At 31.3% G+C, this 16155-nt stretch overlaps 1 protein-coding gene across 1 annotated transcript in view; it reads left to right on the forward strand.

Annotated features, from left to right (window-relative positions):
- The window catches only part of RhoGAP100F (Rho GTPase activating protein at 100F), a 58161-nt gene that overhangs the window by 12486 nt on the left and 29520 nt on the right, over positions 1–16155 (forward strand). Inside the window, 2 exon segments of the mRNA XM_081985308.1 lie at positions 5425–5541; positions 11945–12028. Coding sequence (XP_081841434.1) covers positions 5425–5541; positions 11945–12028 — 201 coding nt within the window.

The raw sequence follows: 16155 nt of genomic DNA on the forward strand, positions 1-16155 counted from the left end.
GAAATATGTATAGGGTGGTAAACTTTGGGAGGGTGAAAACACCCCATCATCAATTGACACATGAGTTTTGGCGGGTTTCGTTATCGGACCAATCACGAAATTTCGTAGTAAAGACGCGCGCACACCCCCGATGTGCCAGCCCCACGTCACGGGCACCAAGAGATCGATAACCCAGGCAGGCAAAATTAAGAGCCGCGAAATAAACCCGTCGATTTAGTTAATGTGTGATAAAAATGGCAAAGGCTGCTTTTTCACCAGAAAGGTAAATTAAAAACATATTATTAATGTTCCCTCATGCTCTATTTGTAGTTAGTTTCTCGAAAACTGCCGTACTTTACGAGTTTTCGGGTTAGAAATCGCTCTCTTCCTAGCCTATACGGTCTGAGCGTGCTCTGTAGAAACGTCAATTTGCTTGGAGATCCATAAACTGCTTTTGTATTTTTTTTTTGTTAATTTGAAATTTGCTTTTTTTTTAATAAACCTAAAGTGTAAATGCATGTTTCCTATACTGATATTAATTGCAGTGTAGAAATAAATGTAGGTTTGGAACTTTTATGCACCAGTCATGCATTGCTATTACGTTACTATTAACTTCATGCAACTGAATTACTACGCTACAATTCACAACCTATTAGTAGGTTTGTAGTAATACATTCACGTTATTAAAGTGATATTACTTTTTACGGTGCTTTTTCTGGCTTTTGAATAGTCTAATATAATAGAATTAATTTTATCATTTCAATGTTTAGGAGAGAAAAACTAAATTTTGACATAATTAGGTCAGGTCAGGGGAATCTCCTGAGATTAAAATTGTTCTATTTATACATATTATGTAAATAATTTATTTTCCTAAAATAGGTCAGACACAATAATGCTAATTGCTGCGATTTATTCTTTATTTATCTACAAGATGGTATTTGGGTGAATCAATCTTTATTTAGGACATTTAAGTTAAGAAGATAGAGTAAGTTACTCTATTACTCCTTTCTCCTCGTGTATTTTTTATAATAAATAATAATACTGTTTATATGGTATTTGTAATTGTGTGTAAAATTTTAAAACAACTCCAAACTTTGCCATCCTGTATCTCAAAAATACGTTTTTGGACATATATTTGCTACATTTGCTTTATACAGTTTTAGTAACTTTGATTTTGGATTGAGTGAAGTGGACGGTTAAATATTTGCGGTTTGGTTTTGCATTTTTTCTTCATAGAGGTTGTTACCGCAAAATGTTTTTTGCCATTTGGTTATTTAGAAGATTGCTTTTTGTATTAGTGCAGCAGTTTCCTCACTTTTGTGGATTTAGTACCGTTTAATCAACTTCACTCTTGTCCATATAATCAAATAAATTACCAAAGTAAGTGAACCAATCAAAGCAAACAACAAATCAGCAAAAAAAATTAGTGACAATCATTAATGACATAATTAAAGAAATGATAATTAAACTGACTGAAAACCAAAAGAAAAGGAACATCACTGACTATAGCAAAAAGTTAATTACTGGCAAAGTTAAAAGAAAAACAGTTAAGTTGAATGAAATCAAATACCGAAAAAGAAAGTTAAGACAACTAATTACAACTAAAAGTCAAATACAGTTACAAGCAAAATTTAAACTCAAAAGTTCAATTGGTGAAGGTGCCAACAATACTATCAAATTACCATTACTATTACAATACAGTTCAATTTTACCAATCCATTCAAAAGGTTCAGATAAAATGAGAAAAATAAAGAAATAGTCAGTGAAATCAAAAAGTAAAAAAAAGCTACTCTCCACTATCTCAAAATACTTCTGAGTCACAATTGAGGTAATAATTAGACGCAATCAAAAGGAAATATTGAAGTAATCAAGATAAGAAAATGGTAAGGTAATAATTTTTTTTAGTTATTTAGCAAAAACTGGTTTGATGCAACAAATTTTCAAATCAGTTGAAATTGTGGTTTGAAATTTGAACACCCTGTAACTCAATTATTTTTGGGAGTTCAGAGTGGTTTAACCACTTAAAAAAACCGTTATGAGCTCCTTATTTTAGTGGTGTAGAGTAAAAAATTCTATCTTAAAAATTGCGTACAGAGTGACCAAAATAGTGAACCACCATAATTTTCTTGCACACCCTGTCTACTGGAAGCAAAAACGGTCCTGCAAACTTAGGATGTTGGATTAACGAGTTGATTAGGAACATTTTTGGTATCTTGGAATTTTTTTTTTACTATCACCGTTTTCGAGTTAATTAAGAAAAACTAGTTTGGTATGTACAACAATTATTTTAATCAGTTAAAATTGTTGTTTGAAATTTGAACACAGTTTAAAGAACAGTCGGGAACAAAATCGATTTTAAAACTCACTTGGAGTGAGAAAATGACTGTTTTAAGCACATTTTTGGAATCCTCATTAAATTTCATATCCACTTCTCTAAAAAACACTACAAAATTTGGTACAATTAGAGAGAAAAACAGTGTCAAAGTTTTAATTGACAGAAACACAGTTTGAAAGGACAGTCAGGAACAAAAGCGATTTTAAAACTCACTTGGAGTGAGAAAATGACTGTTTTAAGCATATTTTTGGAATCCTCATTAAATTTCCTATCCACTGATCTAAAAACACTACAAAATTTGGTACAATTAGAGAGAAAAACGGTGCCAAAGTTTGAACTTACAGAAACACAGTTTGAAAGGACAGTCAGAAACAAAATCGATTTTAAAACTCTCTTGGAGTGAGAAAATGACTGTGTTAAGCACATTTTTGGAATCCTCATTAAATTTCCTATCCAATGATCTAAAAAACACTACAAAATTTGGTACAGTTAGAGAGAAAAACAGTGTCAAAGTTTGAACTGACAGAAACACAGTTTGAAAGGACAGTCAGGAACAAAATCGATTTTAAAAATCACTTGGAGTGAGAAAATTACTGTTTTAAGCAAGTTCTTGATACCCTCATTACTCCTACAATACTCCTTTCTCCTGGTATATATTTTTTAATAATTAGTATTTTTATGTTTATAATTGTGTGGAAATTTTTAAAACGACCCCAAACTTTGACATCCTGTATCACAAAAAACGTTTTTCTACATATATTTGCTACATTTGCTCTATATAGCATTTTAGATTAGGTCGATAGTCGATAGTGACATTTAACAGTTTTGTGTAATAAAATATACAAATATTTTTCTTAAAAATTCACAAAATTTAACCTCAAAAGTCAGTTTGGAACAGATGAAATTTACTTCCAAGCGTCGGGAATTGCTCAATATGGGGAAAAAAGTTTTTCAAATCAGTTGAAATTGTGGTTTGAAATTTGAACACCCTGTAACTCAATTATTTTTGGGAGTTCAGAGTGGTTTAACCACTTAAAAAAACCGTTATGAGCTCCTTATTTTAGTGGTGTAGAGTAAAAAATTCTATCTTAAAAATTGCGTACAGAGTGACCAAAACAGTTTTGGAGGAATATCTTCCTTAAATGACCTTTTAGGGCTAAAGTGCCCTATATCAGTCTTGTAGAGAATACAATTCCCTATAAACCTCCTTTATTACACTTTTTTGATATTCTTTCAAATAACTGATTTATGCACTCGTTTCATTTTTTCATCAAATGAGGTAATGGTTCAACTAGGTCCATAACTTGTAAGTTTCATTTGTCTTGAAGGACATTTGAAACGGTATTTGTTACTAAGTTTTAACTTCCTTCAAAAACTTCAACAAATGTTTGATTTTCGAGTAATTTTTCTAGTCAAGTTTAGGTAAAATTTTTCCAATATAAGTAAAATTTGCCTTTCTGCTGGGTTATAGCCAAAAATGTTTGTTAGGCTAGTATTATTATGACTTAATTGTTTGTCTGTATTTTTATTCCAAATTTAAGCTTGTATAATATTAGATCAATTATTTAATGTACGCAATATATTTTTTGTATTGCCAAAATTGTCACTGCAAATGTCTAAATCATCAATATTCGCACATTTATTGTTGTATAATTTTTAATTTTTAATTATCCTATATTTTTTTGGATAAGCACTCGACGGCTTGGGTGGCTAACTCTGTATACTAATTAAGAGCATTACAGCACAGAAATACTATTCTGAAATATGTAACTAGAAAATGGTAACAGAAAGCCAAGTTTTGGTATAATTAAATCTATTAAATTGTGATGCATGTGGATTATTAAAATCCTGATAATCAACAACTACTTAGTTAATATTTACTAAATTCACTGTCAAAACAACCTAAATTAGTTGTATAAGAGCCAAATTCGGCTTGCCTATGTCAATAGATAAGGTCCCCAATGTTCTCATCAACTGCAGAGTATGAATGACCAATTAAAGATATTCACATTATGAAAGATTTGATTGATGTCAGAGTCTTACTATCAAAATAACCATTTTTTTTCATAAAAAAATCTAATATTGATTCACTTTAAGTTTGTAAGATATTTTAGTGAGACATCTTGATAGAAGCTTCTTGATTACAGGGCATTTCTTTACTTGGCTTTTATATCCTGTGCATGTACAAATTCAATATTTTTTGCCTGCTTGTAAATCGAAAAATTCACGCTTTACTCGTACCGCAATCCTGTTCGTTTTATTTTATTTTTTTTTAAGGGAAAGAAGCTGCCTTACCACAAAAACATGCAACCATTAGGTACAACACAGTGTAGCCCGTCATGTTCGGTCACGAATACCTTATTTATTTGATAAAGTGCATTTGCATATTAGGCCCCCGAAATGTATAAATTATGGATATACATATTTAAAATGTCATGAATACATCAAGCAAACGAAAATGTGGTAGTCAAGTCCGATACAATCGCAGCCACTGACATTTAGACTTAGTATATTAGAAAAGTTGCATTGGTTTGTTGCCAGAAAACTGGTTTAATTACGTTTGGCCAATGAAACTCTGTGAATTAATATTTATCGGCATCCAATTATATGGCATTTAAATGAGAAATTGCGAAATTAAATGTTCCCTTGTTGCTTGGCTGAAGCTGTTTGATTGGTGGTTGGAAATTAGATTATTTCCGAGGTTGTTAACGGCATGTGGCAGTCTAGATGGGTTTCTTCGTAGTAGAGCGATTATGTTGTTGACGCATATTATTCGATAAAATTTAATTATTGCGAAATTACTATAAAACGTTACATTAAGGTTTATATGTATAATTTCCTAGAACATGGTACTCAAATATGATGATGGGATCGATCATATGTACATCAATAGGCAAATAATTGTTTTTTGCATTGATATCATTCTACACAAGAATTCACTCCATTAATCACACAGTAGAATTATTCTGTTTGCAAACCAGCTTCAGATATATTTTCACTGTGTTTGTATGACGATTATGTTCGATTATCTGATGTTATTTGGATTTATACTGAATTTAAACACGAAACCACAAAGAATACGAGTACTTCTTGGTTTATTTTGATTTCAGGATAATGGGCGCGAGGCTTTGGATCTCACGGCGTCGCCACTGCGTGCACCCCCGGTTGCTCCCAATAACAGACCTAGCCACCCTCCGCCCATGGTTATACAGGGAGATTTTAGAAAGGTAAGCCCAATGTTAGGCCAGTTATTTAAGGTTAAACTCCCAAATTGTATTGTCATAAAACATGATAAAATGGAAACTGTATCCACTTATCCATCCATCAACCAAATTTTTACTTCAATTTGGTCAAAATTTTGATTTCTCCTTAGACTTAAAAAACTTGACTTATATTATTGTATAAAATGATCATGTGATTAGCATTTCTCCTAAAAACAGAAATTCACATAAAAAAGTACGTCTTCTCTGTTATTGACCTACCTAATCACTAATCATCTTCGTTTCAATAAACAAATTTTCAATACATATTAATCAATTAATATAATCCAAAGTAATTATACTTTCTTCTTTAGAAAGTCTTTAAATTTCCTTTTTTCATGTTTAATAATATTAAAATTTACAAATGTTTTAAAACATTCTGAATTTTTAATAATATGCTGAATTTCATTACACCTTCATAGCATACTTTAAGTAGTTTAAGTGAAATATAGTTAAAGCGTGTTGAGAGATGGAAAATTCTCGAACATATATTTTTGGAGAAAATGACAAGAGCATTTAAGAAATTTTAAAAGAATTCAAAAGAATATGAAGAAAAAGCTATTATAAGTGCACATCAAACAGCAACAATTCAGGCTATGGAATTTAGACTATTTGGAAATTATGAAATAGGAAGAACCACATTGCAAGTAGTCTTTACAGCTCTATGGATCCAAATTTGATAGTTCTTAGGTTAACGAGGACTTTTATACTTTTATTACGTCACGTGACAACTGTCATAAATCAGAATAGTTGCTAATTTTGAAATTACACAGGAAGTTGTGTTTAAAGCTCTATGGAGCTAAATTTGACAGCTGGGAGGTTAAGAAATGCTTAATACTTTTGCTTGCGTCACGTGACAACTGTCGTAACTATTAAAACTCACTCACCAATGACCTAAAAGTATAAAATGCCAAATAGATGTGTTTCGTTGAGGAATTGCGCTGCAAGTAGTCTTTACAGCCCTGTGGAGCCAAATTTGACAGTTCTGACTTTAAAGAAACACTTTACATACTTTTCGTATATCTTGACAGCTGTCATTACTGTCCAAACCCTATTACCAGTTACCTGAAACACTTTGTTTGCGTTAGGTGGCAGCTGTCATAACTGTCTACACTCACTCACCAGTGACTTGAAAGTATAAATGCCAAATAGACGTTTTTCTTTGAGGAATTGCACTGCAAGTAGTCTTTACAGCCCTATGGAGCCAAATTTGACAGTTCTGACTTTAAGAAACACTTTACATACTTTTCCTATATCACATGACAGCTGTCATAACTGTCGAAACCCTTTCATTAGTGACCTGGAACTATAAAATCAGAAATAGTTGCTAATTTGAAGAATTACACTGGCAGTTGAGTTTAAAGCTCCATGGGCCCAAGTTTGACAGTTTTGCGTCACGTGGCAGCTGTCATAACTGTCGAAACTCTTTTACCAATTTCCTGAAACTATAAAATCAGAAATAATAGCTAATTTGAGGAGTTACACTGCAAGTTGTGTTTAAAGCTCTATGGAGCTAAATTTGACAGTTGGGACGTTAAGGAACGCTTAATACTTTGCTTGCGTCACGTGACAGCTGTCATAACTGTTAAAACTCACTCATCAATGACCCGAAAGAATAAAATGCCAAATAGATCTGTTTCTTTGAGGAGTTGCTCTGCAAGTTGGTTTTACGGCTCGAAACACAACTCGAGTGCAAAAATGAGCGAAACTTGTCAGTTCTGACGTTAAGGAACACTTGGATACTTACGTCACTTAATGTCATAACTGTCAAATTTCGCTGCTTAAAACATGCGTAAATACTGTGTGATTCCAAGCGATAGTCATTTTGCGTCATAGCTTCGTGAATTTTGACAGCTGTCAGGAAACGGAAAAAATATATCAAAGTGTACGTTAAAAGCCGTTTTCTTTCGGTTTGTGACTTTGATGATTCAAAAGTCACGTGACCTCCATGTAATTTTATAATCATGGTGCCATGTGCCAGTATTACGGAACTGTTTAATGAGTTTTGAGAGCCGTTAGGTGACTGTCATTAAACGTCATTAAATTATAGAGCCAGTTCAGTTAATTTCAATGTAATTTTGAAGCTTTCCCACATGGAAAAGGTGTTTTAGAGTCTGAAAACTGATACTTTTTTGATTTAAAAACGCCAAGATCACTCATCAAAAATTCTATTGCTTGAGTTGTTGCAAAATCATACTTTTCATTTTTGGGATTTTCATGAAATTTAAAGCAACATTCAAAGCATCAAATCAATTGATTCAAGCAAATCTTAGATTATTATTTGAAAATTGGATTAAAATTTCAAGATTTTTAACTTTGCAAACTGTACGAACTTTGTCTTTATAGAATCGTGAAAATTGTGAAAATTTACTTTCCCGATGAGTTTCCAAGATTTGGAACTCCAAGTCTAGCCCATATAGCTCAAATTTGTCTTCCAAGTCCATGTTCGTAGTTACCATGAAATTGATTGACAACTTTAATATTGTCAACAAAGATGACATTTTGAGTATTTGCTATTACCTGGAAATGTCTAAATTAATAAACTGTTATAACAGTTAACGTTAAATCACATACTTTTTTAGATGTGATGCTTTCATAAATTAACTTTGTAGGAGTTATGAAATAAGTCAAAATATCTATTGAGTTTTGATTAACTATCTGCATTAAAGACTAACCAAAAATAGTAAAAAAATAAATTAATCAGCAGTTTTCAGCACCAATTTTGTTATAATTTGACCTAATTTGAACAGTTCGAAGTAATTTATAAACACTTTCTTGTTTTAAGTTTTTAATTTGCTGCCTAATTTTGATCGGGTGAAGGTTTGGTCCACTATAGTGTTATATTAATGGGAAGTCCTAGTTTTGCATTTTCCTGGAAATTACCTCTTTGTACTAGGTAATAATGTATTGATACGGTTTCCATTAATGGACTGCCAGTTGTGTAATGTGAATTGGAAAATTAAACCTGTTTGTACTGAATGCTAGTTAAAAATTAGTAATTATATTACCCAAGTTTACCTTACCATTTTGTTACAACATTACCAATAATTACTCTGATAACCAAAGAGTAAAAAATTAATTAGTTGAAAAGTATGACATTTTTGCTCAAAATTAAGCTGCCATAAATATAAATTAATACCAATAGGTCTTTTAGAAACCTGTTTTATTATTGGTCGAGAAAAAGCTATTAAGATTGACCTTTCACCTCTCCGATATTATTCGTACAAAAGCGGTCGGAAAATTTTTCTTATTATAATTTCTCTTTTGACCCAAGACACCATCCATCAAAATGTTGGTAAATACAAGTCATTATGTGATCTGACACCTTTCAAGCCGACGGTCAATTAGCTGGAAGAATCAGAACTGAGCGTTACAAAATTTGATATTGATTGGCCGTTGAATGTCTTTTTGATATTTTTTTCCAATAAACTTTAGTGTAAAAATTTTATGGTTTACTTAAAATTAACCTAAATTGGCATCATCACACAGAAAACAAAACACTTAATTGTTCTATTGTAGGAGTTATTGTAGATGTAACAGTGGGTAACATGATCATAATTGATCGACATATGGTTGCCGTCCCAGAATATTGCGATTTAATTAACCCTAAAACTTGAAATCTGTTTAACCATGGTTAATTGCGGTCATTAACAATAGGTTGCGGTTACAGGGCAAAAGGGCTCTTACCTCAAACGACCATAGGGAGCCATATGGAAATTGCGTGCTACTTTGAAGGACAGTTATTGTTGTAATTAAGAGAAAAACTCGTCGTGGTTGTTAAGTTGCTATAATTTAACAAGGAGTGTTAGGGTGTTTAAATGAACAACTTTTAGTAACAAACACAAAACATTAATTTAAAATATTGACCAGAGAGGCAGAATTTTAAGTTTTAGTTAGAAAATTACATTTTTTCCAAATGTAGTTCAGAAAAGGTCAAGCGTTATTCAGAATAAGAAACTGTAATTCACAAACCACATTATCTGTGTATAAAATTACCAAATCTGAGACTCCAAGGCACTTTAACAAATTAATAACTTTATAATACAATGAATGTTATGAAAAAAATAACACAATTTAGGTTAACAATTAAACTAAATTACACTTGATATACTTTTTGAATTGCATTTAAGAATTTCTCAATTACACTTTACGATTTCTGAATTACAGTTGCCTATTCTGATTTACACTTGACATTTTATAAATTACAGTTAACTATTCTAAATTACCCTTGACTCTTTCTGAATTTCAAATGACTATTCTGAATTACACTTGACTCTTTCTGAATTACATTTAGAAATGAATCATGAAGTGTAATTTGGAAAAAATCAATTTAAATTCAGAACATTCAAAGGTAATTCCATAAAATACATTATCTATGTATAAAATTACCAAATCTGAGACTCCAAGGCACTTTAACAAATTAATACCTTTATAATACAATGAATGTTATGAAAAAAATAACACAATTTAGGTTAACAATTAAACTAAATTACACTTGATATACTTTTTGAATTGCATTTAAGAATTTCTCAATTACACTTTACGATTTCTGAATTACAGTTGCCTATTCTGATTTACACTTGACATTTTATAAATTACAGTTAACTGTTCTAAATTACCCTTGACTCTTTCTGAATTTCAAATGACTATTCTGAATTACACTTGACTCTTTCTGAATTACATTTAGAAATGAACCATGAAGTGTAATTTGGAAAAAATCAATTTAAATTCAGAACATTCAAAGGTAATTCCATAAAATACATTATCTGTGTATAAAATTACCAAAGCTGAAACTCCAAGACACTTCAACAAATTAATATACTTTATAATAAAATGAATGTTATGAAAAAAATAACACAATTTAGGTTAAAAATTAAACTAAATTACACTTGATATACTTTTTGAATTGCATTTAAGAATTTCTCAATTACACTTCACGTTTTCTGAATTACAGTTGCCTATTCTGAATTACACTTGACATTTTCTGAATTACAATTAATTATTCTAAATTAGCCTTGACTCTTTCTGAATTTCAAATAACTATTCTGAATTACACTTGACTCTTTCTGAATTACAGTTAGAAATGAACCATCAATTGTAATTGAGAATAGGCAACTGTAATTCAGAAACCATCAAGTGCAATTCGGAAAAAAATCAATTTAAATTCGGAAACCATCAAATGAAATTCAGAACATTCAAAGGTAGTTCCATAAAATACATTATCTCTGTATAAAATTACCAAAGCTGAAACACCAAGGCACTTTAACAAATTAATATACTTTCTAATACAAGTGTTATGAAAAAATTAACACAATTTAGGTTAAAAAATAAACTAAATTACACGATATACTTTTGAATTGCATTTAAGAATTTCTCAATTACACTTTACGATTTCTGAATTACAGTTGCCTATTCTGATTTACACTTGACATTTTCTAAATTACAGTAAACTATTCTAAATTACCCTTGACTCTTTCTGAATTTCAAATGACTATTCTGAATTTCACTTGATTCTTTCTGAATTACATTTAGAAATGAACCATCAAGCGTAATTCAGAATAGGTAACTGTAATTCAGAAACTATCTAGTGCAATTTGGAAAAAATCAATTTAAATTCAGAACACAAAAGGTAATTCCATAAAATACATTCTAATACAATGAATGTTATGAAAAAAATAACACAATTTAGGTTAACAATTAAACTAAATTACACTTGATATCCTTTTTGAATTGCATTTAATAATTTCTCAATTATATTTTACGATTTCTGAATTACAGTTGCCTACTCTGAATTACACGACTCTTTTTAAATTTAGTTCATGAGATATGGATTTTTTTTATTTTAAGTTGTCTTTTTTTTCCTAAATTGCACTTTCTTCCATTCCACCCCTGTAAAAAGCCTTAAAAACTTAAGGTAGGACTGTAATTTTCTTATGTGTCTTTCCTGAGAATGACCTTAATAATTCACAGCAAAAACTACTTTTCTCACTGTTTTGGGTGTCGAGATGTGGTTTTTGTCTAGTTCACTTTTTTGCTCCTTTTTCTATTCCAGCCCTGTGAATACCAGATTATGCTGCCATTAGGACTGTGTATTTTTGATATGTCGTTTCTGAGAGTGTCCTTGTGGTGTCATATTCTTTGATGTCTTGAAGAAACGTTTCACCTTGCTCTACTTAGTAAACTACAAGTTAGGAAAAAAATGCATCCACGTTTATATTACAACATTATGATTTGAAAACGTCCATTTCCCAAAATTTTGCATGTCTAATAAAGGTACTTTTGGATAGATGTGGTAATTTTAAGGCATTGAAAACGTGCACTTTTGATTGAAATTTGAGGAAAACCAACTTAACTGTATTCTTATTTCTAGGTATCCGGAATTAGCACGGAAATCTTCAAACAGATAGAAGCGGTTGAAAATGACCATGATGCTTCTACAGCTGCTGCTCTGGAGGTATGTTATTGAACACAGAGACACACTTATGAAGATATTAGTTAATATATTGCTTTAATATGTATTGTACAACTTTCTCACAAAATCTTTAAAGGCACATTGTCATCATTTGCATGAAACTCAATTTTAACCCTCAGTTGGTACTTTCCCTTCCATGTTATAGCTTACTTTTACATATTGCTGATGAGTTGAACTTTAACTGGGAAAATCATAACAATATCTGCTTTTTGGCTTGCACTGCACAATCAAATCACTACCAATACCGTGTATGCCCCTAACAAAAAAGTTGTCATTTGCATAACAGTTTGGAAGCGCATTGTAAAACTAGGAACTTTTGTTTTTAAATCAACCCGTATTGTAATGATTTTCTAGGCGACAAACAAAAACTGCCCGAAACAATGACGTTTGTTAACTAAAACTCAGCCAACGAGATTTTTTTCCACTTCGGGTTGTTGTATTGATTACTTTGTTGTTTTACTACTTAAATGTAGTTAGGTGGATTCACTTCCAAGTTCTGAATCAACTGAATTTCAAGCTGTAATTCTTTCGTTGCACACTTAATTACTGCATAAAAGTTTAAACCATTTTCTCCCAGACCCCAACCGCATTGCCCTATATCCCATAATTTTGTGGCCATTTTCATACAGTCACAGTTTTGCAAAGTTTGTTAAAATATGCAAAACAAGGAGTTTGGGAAAACTGCTTTAACCAACTTGGATATTATGCATCGCCCGTTCTGGGGTTGCCATTCGAATTGAAATATGCAGGAAAATTGTTGTCGATTTGAGGGTAAAATTTCGATAATTATTGTAACTCTAACAAGTTTTTTGTTTTACTGCAATAGCAACTTTCCACTCAATTTACATATTGTGTAAATGCAAATCCTTTTCATAATCCACTTGCTGCGATTAAGTTCGATACTTTTGCAACTAGGTAAACATGTCTGGTATTTATAACTTTGATAGAGCTCTCAGATACGTTAAAAGAAATAAAACATGGACAGCAACATGACTATTAAGCTGTCAATGGCATAGGAAATAAATCAGCGATTCGCACGAAGTTACTTTTTGTGGAAAGTCTGATTTTACGGTTTTATTATTGTGTCGAAAATACTTCTTTATACATACATGCCTGTAAAAAAGTGACTGTTTCCTTGTCAAAAAATGTTCTAATTAAAACTTAATTAAACTGCTGTTAAAAAGTTAAACTCCTTGTGCAAACGAAAATCACTCCATCATTTTATAAACTCTGTTGCCTTTTTAATTAATTTTTTTTCTGATGGATTTTAGCTTAAAACTTCGGCCTGGAACAGGCTTCCGGGTGTTTCAATTCTGGCAGGCTTAAAAGCTTCAACGCCTGGAATAAAAACCATTGTAACTAAGCTTTGTTATTATTATTTTCCTTCATCTTTGATAACTCCGTTCTTTCAGCTAGGTTCTAATTGACGCTGCCTGTTATTTGCAAGCTTTTGTTTATTATGACTTCTTTGTGTAACGTGTTAGTTGGGGCAATTCGTAATTTATGTAATTGTTATTGGCATCTTGCTGTTTTGTGCCTCTATAGAAACTTTTAGATGATTTCAACTTGATTAAAATGTGAAAAAACACCAAATGCTAGTAGCAATTCGAATTTCAACTACTTTTCTATTTTTTAATTAACATAAAGTTAAAACGTCCTTTACAACGTTAACAAAACATAAAATGGCTACAAAATCCCAGAATACTCTTTTTGTCCTAATTCTTTGAAATGTCAGCTGCTTGTAGAGACAAATTAAAGTATCCAAATCATGGAAACATGCCAATTTACTAGAAAACACACAGCTTATAAAGACGTTTAAGGTAAAATTGATCTTCCAAACAAAAAAGCAGCTTGAAAATCAGTGGAATGTTAATTACAGTGTCATTTATCTTACCACGTCACTAAAATTTATGGTTACATCAAATTAATAGCTAGTAAAAAATCTTTACCCAAAAAGTTTTTACGTAGCTGATTGTTATTAATGATTCCCTGGTTAATCTACAACTAAAATTGAACTAAAGATTCATATTGTATTAGACAGTTTCTAATGGATAGTTCAGCTAAACTCAAGTTTATATTTCTAGGTAAAAAGAAACGATTTAACTCTTGTAAGTAAATATCTTAGCTAAAGTTGGCAAGGGATAGAAAAGCCATCCTTAGTCACCTTATACTACTTTGCAAAGTGCTAAATTACGTTTCCTGTTAACGTTAATTTAAGATTTTATTAGTAGAGGCTCAGCTTTGTAAAGCTTTTCTAAAATACAAAAGTTTTCTAAAACTGTAGTGGTTGTAAATTAAGACCTATTGCATTCCCAGACATATAAAGTGTTTTACAAAATGGAATATGGACCTTTTTTAATTCAAATTTTATATATAGGTTATAGGTTAGGTTAGGTTAGGTTAGGTTAAAAAAAGCACTTAGTTGGTGCAAGAGGTGCAAGTCAACATTTTGACAGAAAATTCAAAATGGCGCTCTAGGACGCCATTTTGTCTGTCATTTATTGAAACGTTCGGTTAGGTGCAAGTCAATATTTTGACCAAAAAGTCAAAATGGCGGCCTGGAACCGTCAAAAAATAGAACTTTTTAATTTGTCAAGTTACAGTTGACGTCTCGGTGTCATTTTATGTTAGAATTTCCCGGAAAAGACGCTGGTGCAGTCGGTTTTTTGATATCTCAAAAACTAACAGAGTTAGACCTAAAATTTAACATTTTAGCCATTTCTTTGCCAGAAACTCGGCCGGATTAAGAGATACATGAAATCTTACTAAAAAATATTTACAATATAATATGTGATATTATGGTAAAAGAATTTTGACGCCCTCTAGCGGCCAAACGGTGTAATCAATAAAATCATGCGGGGATATTTTTAGAAAGCTTGAAATCTGCTCTATCCTTTGTTTTCTATGATATTTTGACGTAACTTGTCAAATAAGGGAGTAATTTAGGGTCAAAACAACGTGTGTCAAAAAATATGACATTTTTACAAAAAGTGCAATTTTGGCAATTTTTTATTTTGCTCCAGGAGGGTTTCAGTGCACAGCAAAGGGCATATTTATGCCAAAGGACCTTAAATTAGGTTAGGTTAGGTTATGTTAGGTTAGGTTATAAATATGCCTATAACAAAATATTTGTTTTTTTTTTTGTTTGTCAGAGTTTGTCAGTTGTCAGTTGACTAGAAAATTGTTCCAAATTGTGTTTTTTAAAGCTTCATAACGAAACTGGACAAAGTTTGTCAGTTTTGACCAACTTTGACGTCTGTGACAGCAATCACGTGATACTGGCACAGTATTAGACAGTCACGTGACAACTGCCAAAATAACTAAAAACCACTCCTGATTTCGAATACTTCAGGAAAACTGTTTAATACTGTAATTTTTAGAGCTTCCTGCCCAAACTGGGTAAAGCTCGTCAGTATTGATGTTTATGACAGTTGTCACGTGATATTAGAAGAGCATTTCCTTAGGTAGTCACGTGACAACTGTGAAACGAACTCTTAGGAACCTCTAAAAGAACACGTCTTGAGTCAAACACTCTTGAATACTGCAAGAAAATTGTTTTAAACTGTGATTCTTGCAGCTTTTTGCTCACACTAGGCTGAGAGTGAGCTATGTTTGAGAGTTTCAATGTTAATGACGGTTGTCACATGCCAGGGAATACTTTTTGCTTAGACAATCAAAATAATACCTAAATACTTCACTATGTATAAAAAATAAAACATTTATGGGTTTCTTAAAAAAAAAACATTTTTAAAAAATGCATAATTGTTCTGTTTTTGTACGTCACTTACAACAAAACTTAAACTTACTTATTTGAAATGTCAAAGTTTGACAATCTTGTCAAATTTGGTTTGTCTAAGCTACTTAGTTATAAACGTAGTTTAGTTAAGATAACAAAATAATAACAAAAATTTATTAAAAAATAAAAAAATATATAAAAATTGCCGACTATTAAAATTAGGTAAATGACATACATTCAAAAAAAGTTAAACTGTGTCGTAAAAGTTATCAGAAAAAAGAATGATGCACAGATTGTTCCATTTTAAAAAATATCAATCATATTATATATCAATATTAGTCAAAAATTGAACGATCTGTAGCATCTAACGCAA

The sequence above is a fragment of the Ips typographus genome, linkage group LG8 (genome assembly GCF_016097725.1).
Source record: "Ips typographus isolate SLU linkage group LG8, UJ_Ityp_2.0, whole genome shotgun sequence".
Lineage (NCBI taxonomy): Eukaryota > Metazoa > Arthropoda > Insecta > Coleoptera > Curculionidae > Ips > Ips typographus.